The sequence below is a fragment of the Chroicocephalus ridibundus genome, chromosome Z, assembly GCF_963924245.1.
Source record: "Chroicocephalus ridibundus chromosome Z, bChrRid1.1, whole genome shotgun sequence".
NCBI lineage: Eukaryota > Metazoa > Chordata > Aves > Charadriiformes > Laridae > Chroicocephalus > Chroicocephalus ridibundus.
The window spans coordinates 49,029,968-49,054,995 of NC_086316.1; the positions used below are offsets into that span (position 1 = coordinate 49,029,968).

The 25,028-nt window shown below is 38.3% G+C and overlaps 1 protein-coding gene across 2 annotated transcripts in view; it reads left to right on the forward strand.

Annotated features, from left to right (window-relative positions):
* Positions 1 to 25,028, forward strand: part of APBA1 (amyloid beta precursor protein binding family A member 1) — a 96,792-nt gene that overhangs the window by 47,239 nt on the left and 24,525 nt on the right. For both annotated transcript variants that reach the window (XM_063319630.1, XM_063319631.1), the window contains exons 2-4: positions 9,173 to 10,377; positions 21,083 to 21,184; positions 24,842 to 24,881. In XM_063319630.1, coding sequence (XP_063175700.1) covers positions 9,226 to 10,377; positions 21,083 to 21,184; positions 24,842 to 24,881 — 1,294 coding nt within the window. In that variant the 5' untranslated portion in view covers positions 9,173 to 9,225. The remainder of the gene's footprint in view (positions 1 to 9,172; positions 10,378 to 21,082; positions 21,185 to 24,841; positions 24,882 to 25,028) is intronic.

Genomic DNA, 25,028 nt, shown 5'->3' on the forward strand with positions numbered 1-25,028 from the left:
TGGTCTGTACAGCTTTGTTGGATTTTGTTTTGGTTTGGTTTTATTTTGTTTTTAAATATGGACTGAATCAGCAGCTTGTCCTTGAAATAGAAGAAGTAAAAGGATGTGCAGGTGTTATTAGAACTTGATGGTAGGAGATGAGATTGGGTTTACTATGTGGGCTAAAACAGTAACAGAAAATACAGTAGAAGAGAAAGCTGTCCATGTAGGGGGGGGAAGTTAATTTTAATCTTCTGTAGCCTATATCTGTGCATTCCTACTTCCTCCTCCTTTGCATCCGTTGTTTTGTTCTGTAGTTTTTGTTTCTTGTGATTCTTACTGATTTTCCTGAGAATTAAAGTTATATAGATACAAGCTCAAATCTATTGAAGTAACATTTCATTCCAGGAATATTGCAGTGTGAAACTGCTAAAATTTTCTCTCTCTTTTTTTTTTTTTTTTTTTTTTTGGTTCATTTGTTTTGAGTTTTTTTGGTAACTTTGTAAGTTTTCAGCTGTGACTATACCTTTAAATGAAATCTCTTTTCTAGTGGGATTTCACTGTTTCTTCGTGGGGTTTTCATAGCCTGCAATCCTTACATGCTCTTGCTTACCTAATTTCTGTGAATGGAAGTAGATACGGGCTGTGATGTCTTGCTGTCTTTCAGAAAGAAGAAACAAACTATCTGACACTTAAAACCTTCTGCTCAATAATGTAATCCGAGACATACATCAGGCCCTTGAACAGGAGCTTATGGTATGGCAGCTAGAAAGTGCTAATTCAGTTGGTTTGGAAGGTGAGAAGCAGGTAGAAAAGAGCTGATATGCCCACTGTAATCAGGTACTTCGCAATTTTAGTTACCTCATCTCTCCATCTTTCTCATTCTTCCCCAGTCTGAATAATATCTCCACATCTTACATATTGCCTTTTTCAAGGCTTTCTATAAAAAATCAGTGTCAAAAACCATGTAGTAAAGTGTAAGTCTAATCAAAGTAACAAATGAAATAAGGGCTATTGGTTTTGAGGTTTTTATTTTTTTAGGGTGAAGGTGGAATTGGGGGGCCTGGATCTTAAAATCTAGTGTTTTCAGTAGCAAGGTGTTGCAGTTGCCAGGCAGTGGTATGTTTTTATGTACATCTCATGCTATGAAAGCAAGTTCTGTATCCCATCTGTCCCGCTTTTCCAGCTTAATTTGGCTACAGCTCCTTTGAAATTTGTGAAATAAAATGAATTAAAGGAGGATCAGGTCTCTTACTTTTATGGTGTCTGAGCCATGATTGCTTTTCATGAGTGAGTATCCTTAGCTTGAAGCTCTCAGGTAATAATGAGTGCCTTTTACAATCCTCTTACTGATCATATGACAGATTCTAGGAGGTTACTGGGGTTTCAGCATTATTTCTGTACCATTTCAATAAGCTGATCCTGTACTTTTGGATTTGGCTTTGGGGAGACAGGAAACAGATTTTTAGATCAAGATGAGTTGCTAGTTGTCTTGCTAACTACTAGGTTTGTTACAGATGCATTTAAGAAATAAAAAAAAAGTATTGCTTATGTGTCCTAGAGGCGTTTTTTTCCTCCACATGTGTACTGTTCTGTTGTTTGAGCCACTTTCTTCCTTTGAAACAATCCTGGTAACAGTATTCTGCAACTTGCTTCTCTCAGCTGGAGGAAGCTAATTGGACTAACTACTTGGACTTTACTGTATGTTGTTAAACTTGTTTTCTCTGAAAGCTGCATATTTGCTGAAGAGCCTTTTCTCACATTCTAGGAGACTCCTCTTCTTTTCTTGAAGTGGTCTTAAAACCATCCAAATGTTTCTTTGAACCTGACACAACCCTGTGGCTTGATTGCATTAAAGAATTCAAAAAGAATTTAAGTCACTTGAAAACTTTGCTTTCCATAACAAAATTGATAAACTTGATTTTTGCTTATTTTCAAATTACTAAATCAGGAGGACTAAGTCACTCGAAAGTTCCAATAGAAGCAGACTGTTCTCGATCTTGATTCTTGGCTGGTACGTCTTCTGTCTCACTTATATCAAAGACATATTCCATCAAGACTGTGCAACACCGACCAAGAGTAAAGACGAGTGAGATTGCCTTAACCAGAAAGGCTGGATGAAGTCTTGATGTGTAGGCAGAGGAGGAATATCCAAGGGCTTCACAAGTGAAGCTTGAGGTTCTTATTTTACACCTTGAAGACAGCCATGCCCTGCAGCTTACTGGATCATATTTTTTAGGTCTGTCTGCAATTATGCTATTAGTGGCATCTGAAAGGAGATGGAAGGGTTATTGGGCTTGCTGGGTCAGTTTGGGGTTTTGTTTTTTTGGGTTTTTTTTTTTTGTTTTTTGTTTTTTTTGTTTTTTGTTTTTTTTTTTTGTAGCACAGATCTAACCCCTCTGTTTAAATAGAGAGAAATACATAGTTTTCATTGCTATAAAAATGTCACTAGTGTGAAGATAACATCATTTGCATTCAGAATTCATCATTGGAGAGTTAGCGATTTCCACTCTGCTCTCTGAGACAGTTCTGCCCTTTTACACAGAGGAGAAAAAATGGTAAATTACAAACAGCCGTATGCTCAGATTTAGTAAAGATTCATTTTGAATGATTGTGCCTGTATCAGAGGTCGAAACTAGTCTCACATTGTAATATTGATCTTAAACGTTGTTGTGCTTTGACCCTGCTTATACACTTCTCTTTTCAATTTCTTTTTCTTTTTTGGAAATGAATTTTATTAGTAACTGTGATTTAAATACCAGAGAAACAATTCCAGTGGTCAAAATTTTAGATTATCTGCCTGCTAATTGAAGATGCAATCCATAATACAACCAGGAATAAAATCAGCAGTAACCTGTCAGAGGCTCACAGCAGAGTGAAAGAGGAACCCAAATTTCCTCAGCTTAGCTGTTATAGGACTTTTACTTATGTTGTTTAATCATTCTGGTTGGTGAGAGCAGTCAGATTTATTCTCTCAGCCAATTACAATCTGGAATTTGTGATTTATTTATTTTTTTTAAGTGTCTTTTGGTCTAGTTTGTCTAATTGTTATACTTTACAGCAGAAATTGCCTGTGGATCCTTGTCAGTATTTTTCTTTTCTGCTTTTGGTTCATCTCTTCTGTTTGGACCATAATATCAGTTAATCTTCCTCTGGCAGCGGATGGATGGCTTCAGATATGCACAGAGTCCATTGCCTCTGTTTCTTGCATAGGCAGGACTTCAGTGTTAAAAGGTGATGGGAATGCTCTGTTAATTTTCTGATCAGAGCACTCTCTTTCTCCAGTGCCCTAGAGCATATTACCAGCTCTGTCCTCAAGAGACCTCTGTCTCTCTCTTGCTCATCTTCAGGCACTTATGAGGTCTGACCTGTCTGCATTGAAGATTATTGAACATTGTTTTGTGCTCAAGTTTAAATTTTAGTTTTGATAAGATGGGAATTGGAAGGGGAGAAAAACTAATGTTTTTTTGCGAACTCATTAGTTCTGCTAATTCTAGATCTGTTTACTATTAACAAAAGTTTGGGGTTCTTTTATGTCAGGTGCAGATTTCTCTCAGCTCCCTTTTCTTTTCATGGGGTCAGGCGTGGGCCTGGAGGAATGAGCCCCATGGGCAGGAAGTGAAGGAGCTGATTGTTTTTTTTTTTTTAATCCTATGTCTATTATGTTGGTTTCATCGTTGACTGCATACTGGTCATTAGTTGTTCAGTGTGCTCAGGTTCAATGGAACTGGAAACTGGTTTGGTGGTTTTTTTCAGATGTCCAGTTTAATAATTAGGATGCCTAAAGCTAATTATTAGTTTTCTAAAAGAATTTCTAATGAATTGAAGACTTGTAAAATGCTTCTTATCATTTTAAACCATATTAAAACCATGACATGACATGACATGACATAGTGCCACAGTGCTTGATCTTTGGCTAGTTGTAGTTCTCTTGTTAGACACAGGGCATCTTTTAGGTGCCATGGCCAAGCTGATGTCGTAAGCATGGGCCAGTGTGCATCTCTCTTTTATGTTAATAACAGTATTTCCTTACTTTTTATTAGGAGTCTGTGTGTTTCTTTGGGCTAGTTGTGGTCAGAAAAGACCGATGCAGGTAGAAGCTACCTGCCTTTGAAATTTATGAACCTTACTAGAAAACAAAAGGCTTTTCTGTTGAACACAGGCTAGTGTGTATTTTAAACTTCGCTCCTACTGAGTTCAGAAGCAGACCTGGGACTCAGAAATGGAAGCTTCCAAGGTTATTGTGAACAAAATTGGAGTGAAAGACTTTGCAGAAAACATTAAAGGCAAATTTTAATGTTAAAACTCATGTGTTTAACTTGTTTAAAATATCACAGTGATACAAGGATTCCACAAGCACATGCAGAAAATTCTATGTGTAGAGCGATATTGTGCATGCAGCTTTTCTGCTTTGCAATTACAATATTAATGAGTGTTCACAGTTGTTCAGCCTCATCAGTATGAACCAATGACGTGGGTATATGTGCTGGGGTGTTAATGTCGCTTTCCAGGTGCTGCTTTCACTGACTGGCAAGAAACATACATTTCCCAGCTTTTTTTGTTTAAAGCTGTTTTGTGTGAGCTTACTTAGCACATGGCAGCAGACGCAACCAGGCTTCCCAAGCAGGTAACAGTTCAGAAAAGAGAGTCATGTAATACAGGAGAGGTGGGGGATTCTCCCTAAGGGGGCACTGCATAGACTGTTGAATTCCTAGGCATTTTATGGCTCTTCTAAAAAAACAAGAAAAGATTTTGAAGATGTGTTTGAAGAAGCTTAATTTCCGCCTGCATGCAAGAAAGCAAACAATTATACATCTGGACTTGGGAGACAAATAACAAACGAAACTGGAATCTGAACACTCCCATTTTCACCTCTTCTTGTGGCATGTCTTTTCCTGAATAGCACTGGGCATGGATGTTGTGGTCTTGCTCCGAGATGATAATATGCCCTTTGGTGGTGTTTTAAATATTTTTTTTGATATAAAATAGCAGAGAGAAATCCTTAAACTGGAAGGTTCTTCTTTATGTTATTTGAGAAATATGTGGAGATGTTTAATTTTTCTTTACAGGCAAGAAGGTAGTTTAACCTTCAGCAAAGAGCTAGTTGCAGTAGTAATCAACCTTTGATTTCTCTATTTTGGAGACAGATTCATCCATCAAGTCCTGAGTGCAAAGCTAAGAGTGCTTACAGAGCACTTTCCCATATATGTTTGATTACTGGAGCACAGCTGCTGTTCTGAGTAATTAATGTGAGAGTATAATATCTTTCAGATGGGTGCTGTGTCTTTATTTCCAAGGTCAGATGACCTCTCTTGCTTATATTCTCTTCTGCCTGGCATGTTATGTAGGTTATTGATTTTTGTTTGCTTGCTGGAAATTAAAGAGCTTTTTGAAGGCCTGGTGAGAAATATCAGGCAGAGCTTGTATATACTTGAGGGAAATACTACTAAGAATGACACTGGAACAGGCTGCCCAGGGAGGTGGTGGAGTCGCCATCCCTGGATATGTTTGACTCGTTTAGATGTGGTGTTAAGGGATATGGTGTAAGGGAGTACTTTGTAGAGAGGGTTTGATGGTTGGACTCGATGATCCCAAGGGTCTTTTCCAACCTAAATGATTCTATGATTCTGTGAATACAAAAATGTGGGTTTTAGTAGTCTTCCAGCTACCATGTATGAAAAGGGATTTAGTGCATCTAATGCCCAACCTTAATAGGTGGTTCTTTAAATACTGTCCTGAAGACTGATTGTTAAACAGTCAAATAAACGTACTTGACTGAGAAACTTACTTTTCATTGAAGATTATTGGGGCTTAGGTGACCTAAGGGCATTTATTCAGATCTACAATTTTATAAGCAAACTTATCTTCTTTTCTGACAATTAAAATTTCTCTTCTTTTGAAAGCTTCAAAATACATTTAAAAATAATGTTTTATTGTTTGCAAAATTAAAAAGTGAAATTAAATTGAAAGGAAGGGCAAACAGAAGAGGACCTTTTTCAGTAAAAAGCTTTAAGTAAAGCTTGAAGTTTCTTCCTCATCCCCTTGAGAGACACAACCTTGAAAATTTCAGGTTATCAATATTTGAAATTAACCTGAGATCATTCTTCAAATGAGGGCAATTTCACAAGTGGAACTTTGGAAACTTTCAGTTTGCATAAGGAAAATGTTGAGGCTTTTAGCAGTATTTTGTATGATTTGTAGTCTCCGTAATTTGTTTCTCATAGCTGGCCGTGTCAGCGATGCTGTTTGTCCATAGTGTGCTATTATGCTGTGAGCCTGCATTAAGGCTTCTAAAAAAGGATCACATGTATTCAGATATTATCAGAACTTCAGTTGTCATAAGTATTGTGGCATTTGATACCTTATTTGACTTGAGGTAAATGTAGTCTTCATGCAGTTGAGTTTTACCTTCTTTTTTCTAACTAAACATAACTCAGTTAAAAGTGTAGCAGGATATATGTGATCAAGATTTCAGAAAGTTGGTGTCCTGGTTTCAGCTGGGATAGAGCTAATTTTGTTCCTAGTAGCTGCTGTGTTTTGGATTTAGTATGAGAATAATGTTGGTAACACATACTGTTTTAGTTGTTGCTAATTAATGCTTATATGAAGTCAAGGACTTTTTCATCCTCCCGTAGAAGCTGAGAGGGAGCATAGACAGGACGAGCTGACTAAAGGAATATTCCATACCATAGACGTCGTGCTCAGCATATAAATGTAGGTTGGCTGGGGGGTGGGAATCCACAGTTACTGCTCAGGAAGGGCTGGGCAATTGATCATTCAGTGGTGAGCAGTTGCATTACATCACTCATTTTGTATATTCTTTCATAGTTATTGTTATCTTCTCTTCCATTGATGTTCTATTAAACTGTCTTTATCTCAACCCACAAGGTTTCCTTTTTTTCTGATTCACCTCCTCTATCCCGCTGAGTGTTGGGGGGAGTGAGTGTTGGGGGTCCTGGTTGCTGGCTGGGGTTAAACCACGACGGTTCATCATCCTGTGTTTATGTGTAACTTCATTTCTTTCAACTAGTACTGCCTTTTTCTGTGGATGACCAATGACACTTAGGTGCGAATCAGGGGCTCCTTTGAATGCAACAGATTTAAGGCAGAATTTTTAAACAGTCCTCTATTTTAGCCTAAGTCTGTCCATGCGCTAAGCAATGGAAATTTTATAACTGACTTCAATGGAATCCATCCCAATGACATCCAATTGGGATGGATGTTTCAAATGGCTGTTATGCCTTGGCATCTTTACCCTTCTTTTTCTGGGCTTAAAATGGAAAGTTCTCCAATATTGTTGTTCTTGTTTACTTAAATAATATGTCGTACGCTGCAGGGAGGAGAGCATTTGCTTTATTCATTTGGCACAGACCTGGATATTCACCTGTATTCTGCCCATTATTTCCTGATTTCTTGGAAGCCTTAGCTGGAAGAGACCTTACCATGTCACTGGGGGCTTCTTACTAACATACCTTCTTTAGCTGGAAAAAACAACTGAGTTTTTTCATAGTTATTTTGAAAAAGGATTAGTTTGTGTAGAACATCTTAATCTTTCCAGTTAATGTGATTTGTCAGTTATTATCCTACAACTGCATTTTTTACATACTATGTGATATACTATACATTTTTCTCCCTCGTGGTGATGGTGGGAAAGGCAAGTCCTAGAGGTTAAACACAGCATGCTAGATTTGCTAAAGCTATATGTATGGGCTGTTCCTGGAAATGAAGAGATCTGTCTGGAACAAGGGCCAAGACGTATTTTGTTTCCTTTTTCTTTTTTTTTTTTTTTAAGGACTCGTAAGTTTTAAAGGCTAAGACAGTAGGTGTGACTAAAACAAGGAGGAGTGTTCACTGAACTGGAAGATGGACCCATTAGATTTCCCATAGAAGTATAGCACAAGTGACTCCCAGCTGGCCTTGTCTGCCTGTCAACTTTTCTAATAGAGGTCAGCTGAAATGACTGTTGCTTTCTCGTCACAGGAGGTTATTCCCATGGCTCTTTTGCACAGAGCTCATTTAATCAGCAGTGTCACCTGAGCCTCCCTGCCTCAGTTCAGTAGATTTGGTTCAAGTTCTATTTTACATTCATGTTAATTTTTTTTTTTAATTGGTAATTGACACATGCTTTTGTAGATCCTTCAAGTTAGAAGTCTTCCAACAGCTACCTTTTCTTACCAGGTATGTGGTTTGACTTAAGGACCTAAAAGGACATAAAATGTCCTTTTTATGATGCTACATTTTAAAAATAGGTCAAGATTCAAAATAGCTGAAGCTGTTATGTAAAAATGAAACCTTTTGAGCTAGATAGGCCTGTTTGCTCTATGAAACTTGTAGAAGTTAATCTGTATTCTTATGGGGTTTTCCTATTTCTGTGGCCTGCATATTTATTATTATTGGCAGACCTCTCTAGTAATTATATCATCTTTTGAGATGCCACACTAGTCTCAATGTGCTTATGATTATGAATATTAGTAATATCTTCATGATGTTTTAGGAAAGATGTTTGATGCAGAAGCCATCTTAAGTGATTGTAGATACATTCCATGAAGGTACCTATGTTCTATCCAGCTGTCATGTCCTTCTCTAGGGAGAGGGAGCAGGTGCTTCAGATACCCTGAGAGTGCATTTTTATTTCTAATGGTTTTTTAAAAGGCTCAGCTGAAGATACTGTATTGAAGAAGTGTAGTATGCATAGCTGTCATGTATCTGAGCAATTGCAGACTCCTGTGCTGGAACCAAATCTGTCGTTTTACATTACAGCAACCTTCCTTTGCACCGCGTGGGTGAGCTGTAGGGAGAGCAGTGGAGCAAAGGTGGAGTATTTGTCATATCTCTACCATGGTTGAGTCCCTCTAACATGTGCCTGCCAACGTCATTGAAATGCCACAGCAGTCCGCAGAAGCATTTCCAAGGAGTTGCTTTGAGATGATTCTTCCACAAAGGATTTATCCATAGAAGTGAGAAGTGCAGTCCCCAAGGGGGTCGTTGTTGGTTGCTGCTGTTGGAGATGATTTGCATGGGAGGTCATATGGTTGTGCTGGCTGTCCTCTGACTTCAGAGCTATTGAAGTCAAATGTTTGTCTGGGGAAGGAAGGGTGCCCTTTGTTGCTTCTGTTTATTGACTCCAGTTTTTTTTTTTTTTTTTTTTAAGAGTAACGTCTGAGGTTGTTTTTTTTTTTTCATTTCTTTCCAGCTGTGCTAGACAAAATGTCAATAGAATAAGTGACCTACCCACCAGAACTTGCCATGAACCATTTGGTTGGACCGCCTGACGGGGAGGTAAGTGAAGAGCCGGCAGCTGGAGCAGTGAACGAGTCAGTGGAGGCTGACCTGGAGCACTCAGAGGTGGAAGAGGAACAGCGGTATGCAACTCGCTACCCAAGGCATACAAACAGCAGCCAAGGGGGCCTGTCTGGGCAGGAGGAGGAAGGGATGTTAGCTCGGTCAGCCAGCACTGAGAGTGGTTTCCACAATCACACGGATACTGCAGAAGGGGATGTGATAGCCACAGTGGAGGACAGTTATGACACAGAGAGGGTTCAGGAAAATGAGGACGAGAGTGCATATGCGGTGCAGTACAGGCCTGAGTCTGAGGAGTATACGGAGAATGCTGAGGCTGAGCATGGCGAAGCCATTCGTAATCGAACATTGCCCAATCACTTGCATTTCCATTCCATTGAACACGAGGAAGCCATGAATGCAGCCTACTCGGGTTATGTCTACACACATCGCCTTTTCCACCGAGGAGAGGATGAACAATATGCTGAGCCTTATGCTGACTATGGACTGCAGGAGCATGTGTATGAGGAGATAGGAGATACACCAGACCTCGATGTTAGAGAGGGGATCCAACAGTATGAGCGGGAAAGGGAGGAAGCTGACAATTACCGCAAGGAGGCACTTGGTGCCCGCCTTCACCATTATGATGAACGGTCTGATGGAGAGTCTGACAGCCCTGAGAAGGAGGCAGAGTTTGCGCCCTACCCAAGAATGGATAGTTATGAACAAGAGGAGGACATTGATCAGATTGTAGCAGAGGTGAAGCAGAGCATGAGCTCCCAGAGCTTAGACAAGGCAGCTGAAGACATGCCAGAGGCAGAGCAGAGTTTGGAGCATGGTCATGCTCTTGCCAGTAGTGGGCATGAAAGTAATGGCCAGCTCCCAGCTGGTTCTCGAGTTATATCCAGCTCGGGAGAACCTGTGCAGAGGTACAGCAAGGAAAAGAGAGATGCAATTTCACTGGCCATCAAGGATATTAAAGAGGCTATTGAGGAAGTGAAGACAAGGACCATCCGTTCTCCTTATACCCCTGATGAACCTAAGGAGCCTATCTGGGTGATGAGGCAGGACATCAGTCCGACAAGGGACTCTGACGACCAGAGGCCACTAGATGGAGATGTGAGTATACAAAGCTTTAAGCTCTCATGTTATATATGTCTCGTTCCTTTAATTGTGACATATATGGCAGTGAAGGAGGGTGCATATTTTTTCGTGTTCTGTGAATTGTCCTTCAGTAAAGTATGTACTGCTTTGTCTATTTTAAATTTATACTCTAGAGGACATGTAAGATGTAAGCATGTGCATTATCAGTGCACCAAATTTTTCTGTATGAAGCAGTGCTGATCACAGTTATACAATACAACAATTTGTCACATGAAGCTCTTCGTTTTTTTCTGAAACAAATGCTGTTAGATTTTTACGGCCATGCGGTATTTTAGAATGGCTACTGAACACTTTGTCTTCTGTTGTCTGTCCTTGTGTGTTTCAGTTAATTCTAGGTTTCTAAGTTTCATTTTCTGTCACATAACAATCCTAACAGTTCCATCACAAGTCTGTTAATATTCTTTATGGTGTTATCATAGATCAGATTCATATTCCAGAAAAGTTGCAAGGGTTTTGTGCATTTGCAGGCTCTAGAAATGTGTTATGAACCTCATTATATTAGATTATCACTGTAAAGTGTAGTCACTCTCCTCTCTCACAACTAAGTGTTGAAGGCCATCGTTCAGATGTACAGCATCAGCATTTCTAAAATTCTGTACTTTTGGCGTGAGGCTTAACTTGGATCAGAATCACTTCACAGTCTGTGCTTCCAGCTGCCTGTATGGTAATCTTTACTTGAAATTTCATGGGGTTTCTATATTTCTAATAAAATAAACTCATAAACAACCTTTAACTACATTAAATTTATGCCTGATGTGAAAAGAGCTGGTAAGCTAAATTTACTGGCCAAAAATAGTCTATCATATGGACCCATGCTATTACTTCAAGGATAACTGCGCTGCAAACATCTGCTCCATCCTCTTTATTGCTGTGGAATGTTTTTTGTGACCTTTGTTTTTTTGGAAGAACACTGAAAGGTAGAACATTTTGTCTGTTGTTTGGTGTTTTACACTGAACTATTGTGACCTTCTAAGAAAGCATCAGAACTTTACAAAATACAGCAGCCTCTGCAAAGGGAATTCAGAAAAAAGATCACTGTGTAGATCTATGACAAGCTTCTGATTTTTTTTTTAATCTGCCTTCAAAACGATGAAGGCTAGTATTCTATAAATGGGGAGAAATTTTTGGAGCATAGTGTTCGAGTTGCTGAAAAAACATGCAAGCTGATTGAGACATGTAGCTTCCAGATTTTATTTTCCTTGAAAACTGTTGGAAACACACAGTGAATAGTATGTTTGGGCTGGTTTTTTGTTTCTTCATAGTTTCATTGAAACTTTTTTTTTAAAACTATATTGCAGAAATTACTTTCACAAATATTTTTAAAATTATGTCTGCTACAGAGTTGATTAGCAGTCACGTGGAGCGCTAAAGCAGTCTTCCCAGATTATTCTGTACAGGAGAACAATTATTATTAACTTCTTTAAAAACTTCCAAAAGCTGATTTATTTCTCTCCCCTTTTTCAAATAGATCACATTACTCTCTTGCTGTACATTTTGTTCACCATGTTGTCTGTGTTGTCTTTGTCTGGGAGGATCAGTTGCTTCCTGATTCTTTGATTGTAACACCCAGTACCACGATAGTCTCAGTGACATTAGGTTGGGGATCCTGAGAGCACTGAGTCCTTCCTGAAGGTGCTCTATCTGCTCTCTAAAATCTTGCTGCACCTTGCAGAATTTAACTTTTCTAAGGTATGCTGATAGGACTCAGCCTGGTATGTTCATATAGTAGACAAAACAGGTGTTTCCATTGGTCTCTGTATCTACACTAGGTATTGAAATACATAGGTGGTTCCATTTTGCACCAAAATTTAATTTCTCATTCAATATTTTTCATTGCCTTTCAGATAAGAACCTGACGGAGGTTTTCAGTGCTGGCTGTAATCAAAACAGTGATGTATGACAGTTAGTATAGCTCAGTGCAAAGATAAATGATGGTTACAGACAGTCTGTGTTCTTGGAAAGAGGAAATAAATTAAGCAAATAGTTTAGAAGATCTGTAGCAAATTGAGGGGAATACATGTTGTAGAAGGTACTTGGTGAGAATTTTAGTTTTCACTGAAGATGCACGTATTTACTTTACTGTGTTCTTTTATTCAGATGCCAACTCATGAAGTCTGAGCAGTCTGCTTTCTTTAACAAAGCATTACTAGAATTGCCTAGCAGTAAATTAGGCACAATGTTGTTGTCTTGGCTAAGTGACCATGAGTGATCAATTATAATAAAAATATAGTTAAAGCCCATTCATCTAAAATCAATATTTTTTCTTCTGTCTCCCTTGAGAAAGAAACAGGATCTCAGACAGGAGCTTTTCAGTGTAACCAGTGTATGCCAGCGATGCTATTCAATCTGATTTGTAACACTGTCCTTGAAATAAGAAAGAATTACATAAACAGAGTATTTTACTTTCAGGCAGACACCCTTTTCTTCCCCACGAAGTATCAAGGAGCTGCAGATAAGTGACGAAAATCGGGTGCTTTTATTACCTTCAGTTATTTTGCAGGTGTACTTTGAAAATTGTCCCCACGTTGTTTTTTAACAAAACCATTTTGCTTTTAGAGGTAAAAATTTCTTGAAAATATTTCTAATCACTTTGTGTTGTTAATCATGGTATTCAAACTGGTAAGACTTCTTTAGATCCAAATAGCAGTCACTTTTTATTTAGCTAGGAGCTCTCCATGAGAGAACAATGAAGCCAGGGAGTCAGAAGAATGATTTGCAGTTGAGTCTCATTAAATATGACAATGTCTTTTGCCTTTTTTCACAAGAAAGTGACTGTCACTCCTCAGTGCTGAGCATTTGGGTGATACCTTCACAGCAGAATGTTTGGTAGAATACCAGTTGGAAGTGTCCAGAGACTATTTTGAGAAGCTAAAAATCCGTAAGTGTTCAGCTGGCCTGCAGCTGGGTATAGTTTGGGAAAGGAATGTTAAGAGAGACAGACAATGACTGTGACTGTAAGAAAGCTACAGATCACTGTATTTGTTTTTAAGACACTCTGTTATCAGGTTTATTCACAGCTTAATCTACCAGGAATTTCAGTCTTTCCTATGTATTCCTCCTCAGAAGAAATGTTTAGTAGGTATCTGAAAAAATAAAATTGCTCACAACCCATGGACAATTCTACTGTAATAGACTCTGATAGTGCTGTGATGTAGGAGGCAGGTAACAGACTTACTGTGAATAAATAAATAGTGTACGAAAGTACCTGCTTAATATTTAACAGTGGAGAGTATTTGCCGTTGTGTGCATTGTGCACCCTGGTTTAGTGATGCGTGCTTTCACTTGAATAAGAGACGTTCTGGACGTCTAGTTTGTGGGGAAGGTGTTGTGTATTTGATAAAGGCTGAAAAATTATCTCAATGTCCTTTGAATAAATGCAGTAAGATTTTAAGTTTGACACACATATGAGATATGAAAGATTGACATGTATTTCCAAAATCTCTTTATCAGAAAACTTTTAAAACCAAAGCAGACTGTCACTTACATATGGCCTCATGAGGGTATCTTTTTCAAATACAATAGCAGTTACAGATGCACAACCGCAATAATGTGACATCAGGAAACTGACCCACGATGGAAACGACTGTGGATCTGCAGTTAGGTTGTGTTTTCTGAGTGTGAAATGAGGGAGAATTTGTGCACATCATACTGAATAATGTTCACAGCTGGAGACGACCATAGAGCTTATCGTGCGCATGTGTCTGAGAGTGGTGTGGGGGGGTACCCTTTAAGAAAAGGTGTTGTTCTAGATGCACACAGTTATCTCAGTGGAAGGGAAGTCCCATATCCCATTAGGTGGCTCTTTCCCATCATTCTTCTTTGTCAGGTTCTCCACCAGAAACCTGCTGTGAAAGTGTCTAGCCAAACACAGAAACAGTGGTGTTTAGAGGTCAAAATAGAAGTCGTCTCCAGTGCATGCATCTGGACCTCAGGATGAACACATGTTCAAGTGGAAAAGGGTATAGTTTTCTGTAGTAGCTAACTCAGAATACAGTTAAATATTCTGGTGTACAAACTGTAAGGAAGGTCTAAAAAAGCATCTTTAAAATGTCATAGAGCTTTGAGAATAGTGATGTGCTTAGTTGTGAAAGTACAGAGGCCTGCTGAGAAAAGCACTGAAAGGCACAAAAGCTCAAGTGGGGTTTTTTTTTGTCCAGGATTTTAAGAGCATTTCTGTGCTCTCACGTCCAGAGAAGAGAAGCAGGCTGCCTGCTTCACTTCTGCCGTAATCAGGAGAAAACAGTGTTTTGGAGGTAGAAATTCTCCATTTCAGAACTAAATACCATGACCTTTTTCTGAGGTCCGTTCAATTATCCGTGGGGTTATATAGATCTGAAAGACAAGTTTTGTTGACCTGCAGGGCACAGTTCATTGCTGCAGGCCAGACTTTGGTTTTGTGAATCCCTCTCATCAGTGTTTACAGACTCTGTTCCTCTGCAGACATTTGAGGTCGTGCAATGTTAGAATAAACCCTAATACAAAGTAAAACGAAACACGTGGGTGATTTGGATTAGTGACGTAGAAATTCAGAGCTGAAGACAAGCCTTTCAGGTAGAGCAGAACTGAGCTGCATTGTTTTGCTTCTCTGTTCTTTTTGGTTACATATATTTTATTTCAACCTTTGAGTTCTCAGTTGCAGGATTTTCTCAATTCTGATAACGCCAGGAGTGAAGTATTTTCATGGAGATGAGTTTGCTTCACTTTTTCCACAGCAGGAGTAATGTATTATTAACAAGGCAATAGAGAAGTTTGTTTTAAATAATTAAGCAGGTTTTGGTAATAGATGAGCTAAGGGGGGAAAAAAGGCAAAGAAAAGAAATTAAATAAAGATGAGTTTATATTGATAGGATACTGTTTTCTTTTTCTGAGCAGACCTTTTAGAACTGTTGGTCAGTGCACAGAATACAGGTCGTCATTCTGTCATCTATGCGAGACCACAGTCCTAAAATTGTATAGCAAAAAAATACCCCCAAACCACCAAACTAAAAACCATTTTTAAAAACAAACAAAAAACCCCAAACAGAAAGCATTTTAATTTCCAGGGCAGAAAGCTTTATGCTGATGCATTAGTCATGCAGAAAAAAGCTTAAATGTATCAATTAATCTGCTTGAAGACACTCTCCAGATGAGTTATGGGCTTTTAAATTACAGTGTGCACTGGATACGTAGCCCCTTGAATATTTCAGTTTGTTTGTTTTATTATTTTTCTGAGTTATTGAAAGATGAAAGCAATTTCAAGTGATTTTCCTGTGCTGTTGAAAGCTAGAACAGTACTTGCCATGCTTTTAAAGTCTTTTGAAAATACAGGAGGGATCCACACTAATTTTTTCAGACTGACACATGAATCTGCAGTTGTACTAGAAGTTCCAGTGAAAGTACAGCTAAGGAAGTCCATACTTGAGAGAGAGAAACAGCCAGCACTGAACCAGCTGCCAGGAGCCCTGCTGAAACCAGAAAGATAAAGGGCCATCTTGCCCACACAGGCTCAGTTGCACTTACTGTTTGCTCACTCGGACTTTTCTATGTCAGATCTAAACTTCTGTGTGTTATTAGGTATATTTCTGTACTTGAGACTTAGTAATATAACAGTAACAGGTGGGGGTTACTGGCAGAGGTACACAGTTGTTGCTACGGTCAAAATCTCTGTGTTTGTATCTTCAGTGAATTTTACTGGAGAATTACAACTCGGTGGTGTTGTGCAGACACTCAGGGACAGTGAGTTTGTTTTTAAAAAAGCTATTTTATTCAGTGTTTTTGCATAGTGTACCATGTGTGGACAGTCAGATCTCTCAAGTGGGATTGTCAGTCATTGTCCACATGGTGGCAAGTGGCAGGAGGCTTTGTCCTTGCAGGGCATCTTCAGCTGGATCAGAGGAGATTCCCTAGATGAAGACTCCCCAAACTGTGTTTGTTCTCAGGCCTTACATACAGCTGGTCTGTGATCCTACATGACCACTCTAGCATGTGTGATCCATTGCTATTGTTTACCTTAAGCTACATACAAAACACTTCCTATGTTATCTGTGTACATAAGGCTGTTGTACATGACGTTACCTGCATCTGCAGGAATAGTTTCTGTGGACTACAGGCAAGTATATTATCTGTGTACTTTTGGGTAATTTTTGCAGCAGAAACTGCATGGGGGAGCTGTTGGGTCAGCCACAGTCCCTGCCGAGGATGGTAGTTAGTACCCTGGAGCGATGAATGGTGCCCCTCACTTATCATCATATGTAAAGGAAGAGCCTGCTGGATGATTCTATGAGGCTGCCTGAAATTGAGGAGAGGTCCTATATCAATTAGTCAAGAACTTTGTCCTGAAGTGAGCCGTTCAGTCAGTTACCTTATCTCACATCAACTCCTTGTATCATCTGTGCACAAACTGACAGGGGCGGGTCATGGACCACCCTGCAAACTGATGGGTAAGTGCCCTGGGGTTGTGCAGAAGCAGTTACACCACAATTACAATTACATCACAACTGCAGTACAAACTTAAGTTTCATCCTTATGTCACAATTATAAATTAAATTGCATAGGTTGTGCCACAGTATGCATGTATGTGTACAGTAGTTCTGAGTTTATTTTTTCAAACCCTCCATTTTTAGCACTATAGTTAAAGCAAATCTGAACAAAGATGACCAGTAGTGATGATTAATTATTTTGTAAGGAAATTTAGCTTTCAGCTCCATTCTTCATGTGTACTATATGACATCTGAAAGGTATGAACATACATTGGCAGTCTCAGTCTACATTTTAGTGAATAGAATTTGAACTGTTCAAATCACAGTAGATAACTCTGCCACAACATAGTTGTGATAAAACTTAAGCAATTTACTGCCATAGCTGTGAAATTATGCATGTGATTATATTTGCATGTTGGACCTGAATATTTCATAGTGCTTTGACCTTTGCCTAATACGTATGGGTACCTCTCAGAATACTTTTTATCACTGAAATGGAATAAATTTAAAAGCCTTGCTTTATCCAGTTGTCTCCTCTGAACTAATGTACAAGAAGACTGTCCTTGCCATTCCTCTGCCAAGAAGCCTGTATGTGGGTATTAGTGTCATACAAGTAATGGCCTTTTGTTTAAGTGAATCTTCTGCTGCTGAAGTATTTGTTGATTTTATTCCCTCTGTCCCAGCTTTGTGTGTGATGATGTGACCCACTAGGTCATACTCGTTTCAGATAAGCTGCTGCTAAAAGCAGGTAAAATAACACTGCTTTTATAAAGCAAGAGCAGGTGGTTGTATTTGAATATGTTTCAGTGTCTGTTATGTTTGTCTTCATGAGCTATTCAGTAGCCAGCTGGTTTGACCTGGGTAGGTTAGATGCAACACAATGCAACACAGTCCTCTCCTGTTACAAGTTCTGTTACTGAATCCCTCTTCACAACAGCAAGGAAGGCTTCTCAGGCAGAGTGGGTTGCATGTCAGTTAGAGTCAAACGACGCCAAAATTGAGATGGAGAATTTTTGGATGTACCAGGTTGAGTATCGTAAGAAACATGTAAGTAGATATTCAGGAGGAGAAATGGGGTAACCAGTACTATTTTGTAGCTGCACTTATGCAAACAGTTTGTAATTCCATTGATGGACATGTGTAATAATTACAGCATGCTTCACATGAACTTACTGTGTTTGTTCTGACAGCATTTTTGGTAGGTTTCTAAAACTTATTTTGTTAACAGTCATTGAAGCAGTCACTAAGCATTTATTTTAGACTTCAGTTTGTAGTGTTCTGAGCGGCTATGCAAGTTGTCTATCCACTATGATTTATCAAAATATTTCTTAATATTGCAATGAAAGCTACTTCCAGAATGTGACTGAATTATTTCCTTGTGCACTGTGTATGGGCTACCTCTAAAAATGCATTTTGATGCAGAAGAGAACTGAGTGTTTATTCTTCAAAGATTGGACTTTTTTGAACAAATGTTTTTTTGGGACAGCTCTCATGTCATGTCATGTAGGAAACTTTGTAGGTAGTTTTGGTTTGGGGATTTTTTTCCTAGAAAAATTTGAGCATTCAAACAGAGCACGTGGAAATCTGATCATTTTGATAGTTGCTTAATTCTGATGCTTTGTAGGTGAAAATAGCTGAGTAAAGGTATTTGTAGTGCTACTGAATAACTGTTAATACATTTTAAATTGTGCAAAATTTCTTAATGTCAGCAACCAACTGGTTTAAATGAAATAATTTATTGTTAGCATTTTAGTGTGTGAATACAAGAGCTTTCAGGCATTTTAAAGAACTTTTTTTTTTTGTGCAAACATTTGATGCTAAAGGATGATATGCTTTACTTTGTGTTATTTCTTTACTATTTAAAGCTCAATCCTAGAGTATCCTGATGCCATTACTAGGTTGATGGTATTGTGCACCTTTTATATTTAATCCTATTACAGAAGTACTGTGTAACTATTGGGAATGTGAGCACTATGAGGACGTTTCCTTAAGTAGAAAGGAGTTTCCATTTGTGCAGTTGAGTCACTGTGACACTATAACTTGGGTAGCTCCACAGCAAGTCAGGGGAACCTGATCTCTCCCAGAGCCCCTGCGTGAATGCCAGCGGTGCAATGGCCAGTCCTTCAGTCTGATGGCACAAGCACACGCCAGCACTCTAGGACCTTTTCACAGATGCATCTGGTCAGGGACCGTTTCACAATGGTGCAAAAAATGCAGCTTTTTGCCCTACAGTTGTAATTCAAAATATAGGGACATGCAGGGACTGCTCTTTTACCTAGGAGATATCTGCAAAAGGAATTGCTTTTTAACTCTTTGAAAGCCTTTACTAGTTAACCGTAATTCTAATATTTAGTAATTAGCCAAGATAAACCTTTTAAAGAAATGAGGGTAAAGAGAAAGAGGAGGAGAAGGGAGTTCTATTTTTTTGTTTTGCTCCATATCTGTGAACCTAAGCTTGCAAAACTTTGGGGGTTTTGCACACTATTTCACAGAACTCAATGTTTCAGCTGAAGTGGAGGCATAACAGGAAGGCACTCCTAGATTGGACCTGCTGCCAGCTCAGAGCAGTGGAAGTCTAGCCCTTTTCTGGTGTGACTAATTGACTTAGAGAAAAGCCATGCCATGTAATAGTTTATGAAACCGGAAGAATAGTATTTGGCTGTTTTGCTGTCATTGATGAACTGTTGTCCACGTAAAGCTAGGGCCAAACTCCCTATGTCAAAGGGGAGTGTAGAATGCCAGGGCTGCTGGGCTAGACACCCAGCTTGCGTAGCTAAATGCTAAACCTTCCTTTGAGGATTCACATTTTGGCATGGGCACTGACATGTTTTGCAGTTATCTCCTTAAGATCTGTCTTTAAAAATGCCTGCCGGGTTGAAGCTTTGTAGTCTCTTTCATTTTGGTCACCTTCATTAATTCCACATTCTGTGTTCTTGTGTCATACCTCCATAGCAGTACCCCCTAGCCTGGACTTTAGATAGCTTGCTACAGCTTTTTAGTGTCACCAGTGTTCATTAGGAATTGTCAATGATTAGAATATCCTTTCCCAAAGCGTTCTTTCTCTTTACCAAGATACTTGCTGATGGACCACATAGATCTGGATATTCTGTGATACTGCTTTTCTGTGCTGTTCCCTTTGTTTGCCTGCTGTGACATTCGCGATGATGACGAACGACTAGGACATGATTGGAAAGATATTTTCTCCACTGAACTGTTTATGGTGATGGTAGAAAAATGAGGAAATCTGGTCTAGAGAGCATGTATGATACTAAAATCATAGCACAAACTGTGAAATATTTTCCAAGTTTGCACTGTATCTAGAATGAGGAATCATAGTTCTTGATTACACTGGTATTGAGTAGTCCTTGAATATATTCATAAGACCTTGAATACATTATTATTACACTGTACAATTTATAAAAGTTGTTTTCTAGGATGATGTAATAACATTTATGGACAACAACTTCAGGCTACATCTGCTCAGATTAGATTAGTTTAGCACTTCAGATTAACTATACCTGAAAGCAGGTGTGCTTACAGGGAAATTGCAGTCTTTTCTTCACTGTACCCAATTTGACAACTAAGTTATCTTTACCTGAATCCCTGTGTTCTGATCATGGCCAATTCACCTGTCTTCCATCACAGTTTACTTCTTAGGGACTTTATCTTTTCTTTCCTAAAATGTCGGAGGTTAGGGCACCAGTTTGCATTCCCTGCAGCCTTCAGTAAACTCATAGTCATTAGCTTGCTTGTACACGTGTACTTGTGCAACGGAAAGTCCTGTAACTGCAGCTTCGTTGAATGCTGACAGTAAGTGTAAGTAGTTAGTCTAATACCAATATCAGACGATCCTCCTTTCACCTTGCAAAAATACAGTTCTGTGACACATTTTTCGGCTAACTGTTGCTTGCCACTGAGTACAGCTTTTTATTTTTCCAATGGCTTCATTTCATACATTACTGACAAATAAGCACAGGTGTTTTTTAAACAATTTAGCTGTTCGGAGTAAGTCCACTGAGATACTCATATGTGTGATCATTATGATAAAAAGCAAGGTTACAACATTGTAAAAGCATTTGCCGTGTTTTTTCTTTTTTTTTCCCTCTCATCTCTTATTTCCATTGCCAAGTTACAAGAAAATAAGAAAGAACAATTTCTACATTGGTCACTTAGATTATTATTTAATTTTCTTGCCATGTTAGTCTCCATCTCCAGATTCCTCTTCACCTCGAGGTGCTGAATCGTCAAGTAGGCAACGTCACCAGGATGTCTGCAGTACAGCAGAGGCCTCCACTAATAAAGAGGTAGAGTGAAATCTTTTTAAAAGCCACAGTCTTGTTTGTTCTGCTTATACCTTTTTATTTTCCTTTTCCCCTTGTACCTGTGCAATCACTTTTCTTCTTCCAAAATTGCAACAAACTTGAAAAGCTGATTTGTAGCTCCTTTCCCTTATGATTGCCTGTCTGCTTAGCAGAATTCCTAACATACTTACGGCTGTTTATCATGGCATTTCTGACTGTGTTCAGCTGCCTCCACATTTATTTAACAGGTTTGGAGGTATTGATTTGCCAAACAGCAAATATCACCTCTGTATTAGAAACAAAAGGAAGAAGCCCTTTCCTTTTTTCCATGCAGAAAGTCTTCCTGCAAAGAAAAGACTATTTCTCAGCCAGATGAAAAAGCTTGCTTAAATAAAGTTAATTAGCTAGTAATTTATGCAGCTTAATATTTTGTCATTGTAGAAACTGACCTGCCAGTGATTTACAGTCAGAATTCAGTTTCTGACTCCAGGATCCTCAAAATAAAGCTAAATACTGACTTTTTTTTTTTTCCTCACCTGGCATCTTTTTACACTGCAGTAGTTCCACCAACAAAAAATGTGAGTAGAACTTCTCGCAGTGTGATAAGGAGATCATTTGGCATAAAAAGTATTTGGATTAGTGTAGAATGGCTATCTCTGTAAACAAAAAAAAATATAATTTGCAAATATTTGGTTTATTTGCTTTTTGTTTTTTAAACTTCAAAAAATGTAGAAACCGTAGTCTAACAATACCATATTGTTACTGATAGCAATGCATGGGTTACCTTCCACAATGAAAAAACCTGAGGTGCTATAACTGGAAATACTGATTAAAATTGAAACACTAATTAGGAATCCATTCTTTCTTTTTTTCTTTTGCTATGATCAAGGCCTAAAAAAGCTTGTAATATGTGTGTATTTGCCAGTCTATATTTGCATTTAGAAAATAATGAAAGGTTTCAAAAGACTTAAGAAACTCATAATTTCTGGTATGCTAAAGCCCTCAAGAGTAGATTATGCCATTATATTTTCATTTCCTATATTGTTAGCTTGTTAAAGCCTTTAGCTTTCTTCAGTAGAGATTCTGTCACTTCATATTTTATATGACTGTTTAGTTTGAGGAAGAGGAGGCTGAGGGGAGACCTCATCACTCTCTACTTGAAAGGACGTTGTAGAGAGGTTGGTGCTGGTCTCTTCTCACAGGTAATTAGTGATAGAACAAGAGGGAATGGCTTCAAGCTGCAGCAGGGTAGGTTTGGGCTGGACATTAGGAAAAAATTCCTCACAGAAAGTGGCCAGACACTGGAATAGGCTGCCCAGGGAGGTGGTGGAGTCACCATCCCTGGATGTATTTAAGACTGGTTTAGATGTGGTGTTGGGGGATATGGTGTAAGGGAGAACTTTGTAGAATGGAGTTGGTGGTTGGACTCAATGATCCCAAGGGTCTTTTCCAACCTAAATGATTCTATGATTCTATATGTATCCTAACTTTTAGCAGGTTTTAGATGTCAATAAACTTACCCAAAGGAAGAAAACAAACAAGATGCTACACGTTTCAGTTTTGAGGATGCGCTTACATGTGGTGTCAGATGTAGTAAACCAGGTTTCACAGTGGGATGTGTCAGGCTGTTTATTTCCCTCAGACGAACAATATAATGGCCGCTGTAGTACTTGCAATGCAAGAACAGTGATAAAGCAGCCTTATAATTTTCCGCAATGACTTTTAGGTCTTAGTAAAACCTTTTTTTTTTAAATATAACTTTTATAGTACTAGGTGCCAACAAGATTACAAGAGTAATGTAACATTAATGACGTTGATATTTCATTATTCATGGATATGTAAAATTAAAAGGGGTAAGGTTCCTTTTATTGGTAACTTTACCTGTTACTTTATTAGTACTGTGGTCTTAGTAGAATGTCTTTCAACCTGGGTAATGAACAAAAAACCTTAATTTTGTGTGTGAGTTTTTGCAGTAAAAGATATATGATGACAGTTCACACCATTCTATCCTGAAAAGAAGTTGCATGAGCTAGTCAGATTGCTGAATTGTTGCCAAATCTGTAATTACAGACTCTGTTCACTCTATTTAAAAAAATGAAAGTACTCTGGAAAGGGGATTTATATGCATGAGCGGTCTGTGGTGTGTAAAGGATTTGTCCTCTAGGCCTATCAGAGTCCAGGGATTAAACTTCCCTCATAGCACTACACCAGCAGCAATTACAAACAATTGTTGAGGTCTGTATGGATAGGTGGTCCCGTAAAGTCATTCATCTGAAGAGATGAAAGAGCCAGAGATCTGAAAAGGCATGTTGCTGTCCTCACAGGAGCTTAAATGCTTTGGCAGCGGGAGGTTGTTGTTTATCCATGTCTTTATTTATGCTAGTACAATCTCTGATGCAGAGCTTTCTTGGTTTTGCAGTACAGCTTAGTTGTTTTCATGAAGAACAGCGAGTATTTTAAGGCTGCACAGGCTCTGCTGTCTGTGTCACACGCCTTTTGGTTTTATTTCCCAAGTTGTTTTATTTTATAGCAAGATGAGAGGCATTGGCTGAAATATATTACTTGATACATCCGTTTTCTTTACATGTTGCAATGGAAAATGATGATAAATATGTAGATTGTCTTTTAATAAAAATATATTAAGCAGTTGTTGGAGGAGTTAGGGCTAATACAATTGATTGCAGATTCATTAAAGTTTTGTAGTCCTTGGACTACGCAAAATTCTTACCTGCAACACATATGATAGCAGCAGATATTTCAATATACCTATTACCATTTATATATTGCCACACAAAGTTTTCTTTCATAATTTTTCCGATGTGTTTTATGTTATTGTTTATAACAAAATGGTGAGTCTTACCCACTGGATGTTGTACCTTTGAGGTGTTTGAAGTGTTAGACATAGTCTTTCACATAAAATTGAACTTGGAAGCAAGGCCTTTCTTTAGACTGTGTATTTACATGTGCAAGTCAGGATTTTTTTTATTTGTTCACCTTTTACGAAATTGAAGCTACGGGATGTGGTTTTGTGCTTGATACAGTGTAAACATAGTTGACGGTGAGGTGTTGGTGAACTCAGGTACTGCACAGAATACAAGTTGCTACCTATCCTATTAAAATTTAGAAAGCTTTTTGTAGGCTGTATTATTTTGAGGGATATATCTAAGAACAGTTGTAATGAATAACAGAATTTGGTTAATGAACAACAGAATTTTGTTAATAAATAACTAACTAGGCTGATGGTTTCAGTCACGAATAGTGACAGTATAGTGTAATTTTATATATTCCTGCATGTATTTATTTGTAGTTGGAAGATCCAGTGTCTTTGAGATATAATGCATTTTCCTGCATTACTGATTAGTAAAAGTAGAGCACATACTGGTAGACAGTTAATATACTATTAAGCACCAACAAGTAACTGAAAACCGGACCTACCATGTTGCCAGATAGATAAAGACACAAACAGAATACATTGAATTTAATTCTAGTATGTGCTTAGGGTTTGAAAATAATAAATATAATAAAAAATCTTAATAAATTGTGATCTTCTGCTAATAGCTATGAGTGATTTACCTCTTTATTTTTTTGGCATGGAGAAATTTTTAATGCATATTTGTGCATGCTGTGTTCTGTTTGAAATCCTTTTTGTCTTAATTACAGTCCAGAAAAAGCTTGGCTTCATTTCCAACCTATGTTGAAGGTAAGATAGTTCTACAATTTCTGAATGTTTTTTCATATCTAAAATACTCCAATGTTTATAATGTATAAAATTATATTTCTGTCTGTTGAATAGAAAAGCTGCAAGGGTTGAGTATACTGATTTAGACTAAATTGTGTCCAGTGAGGA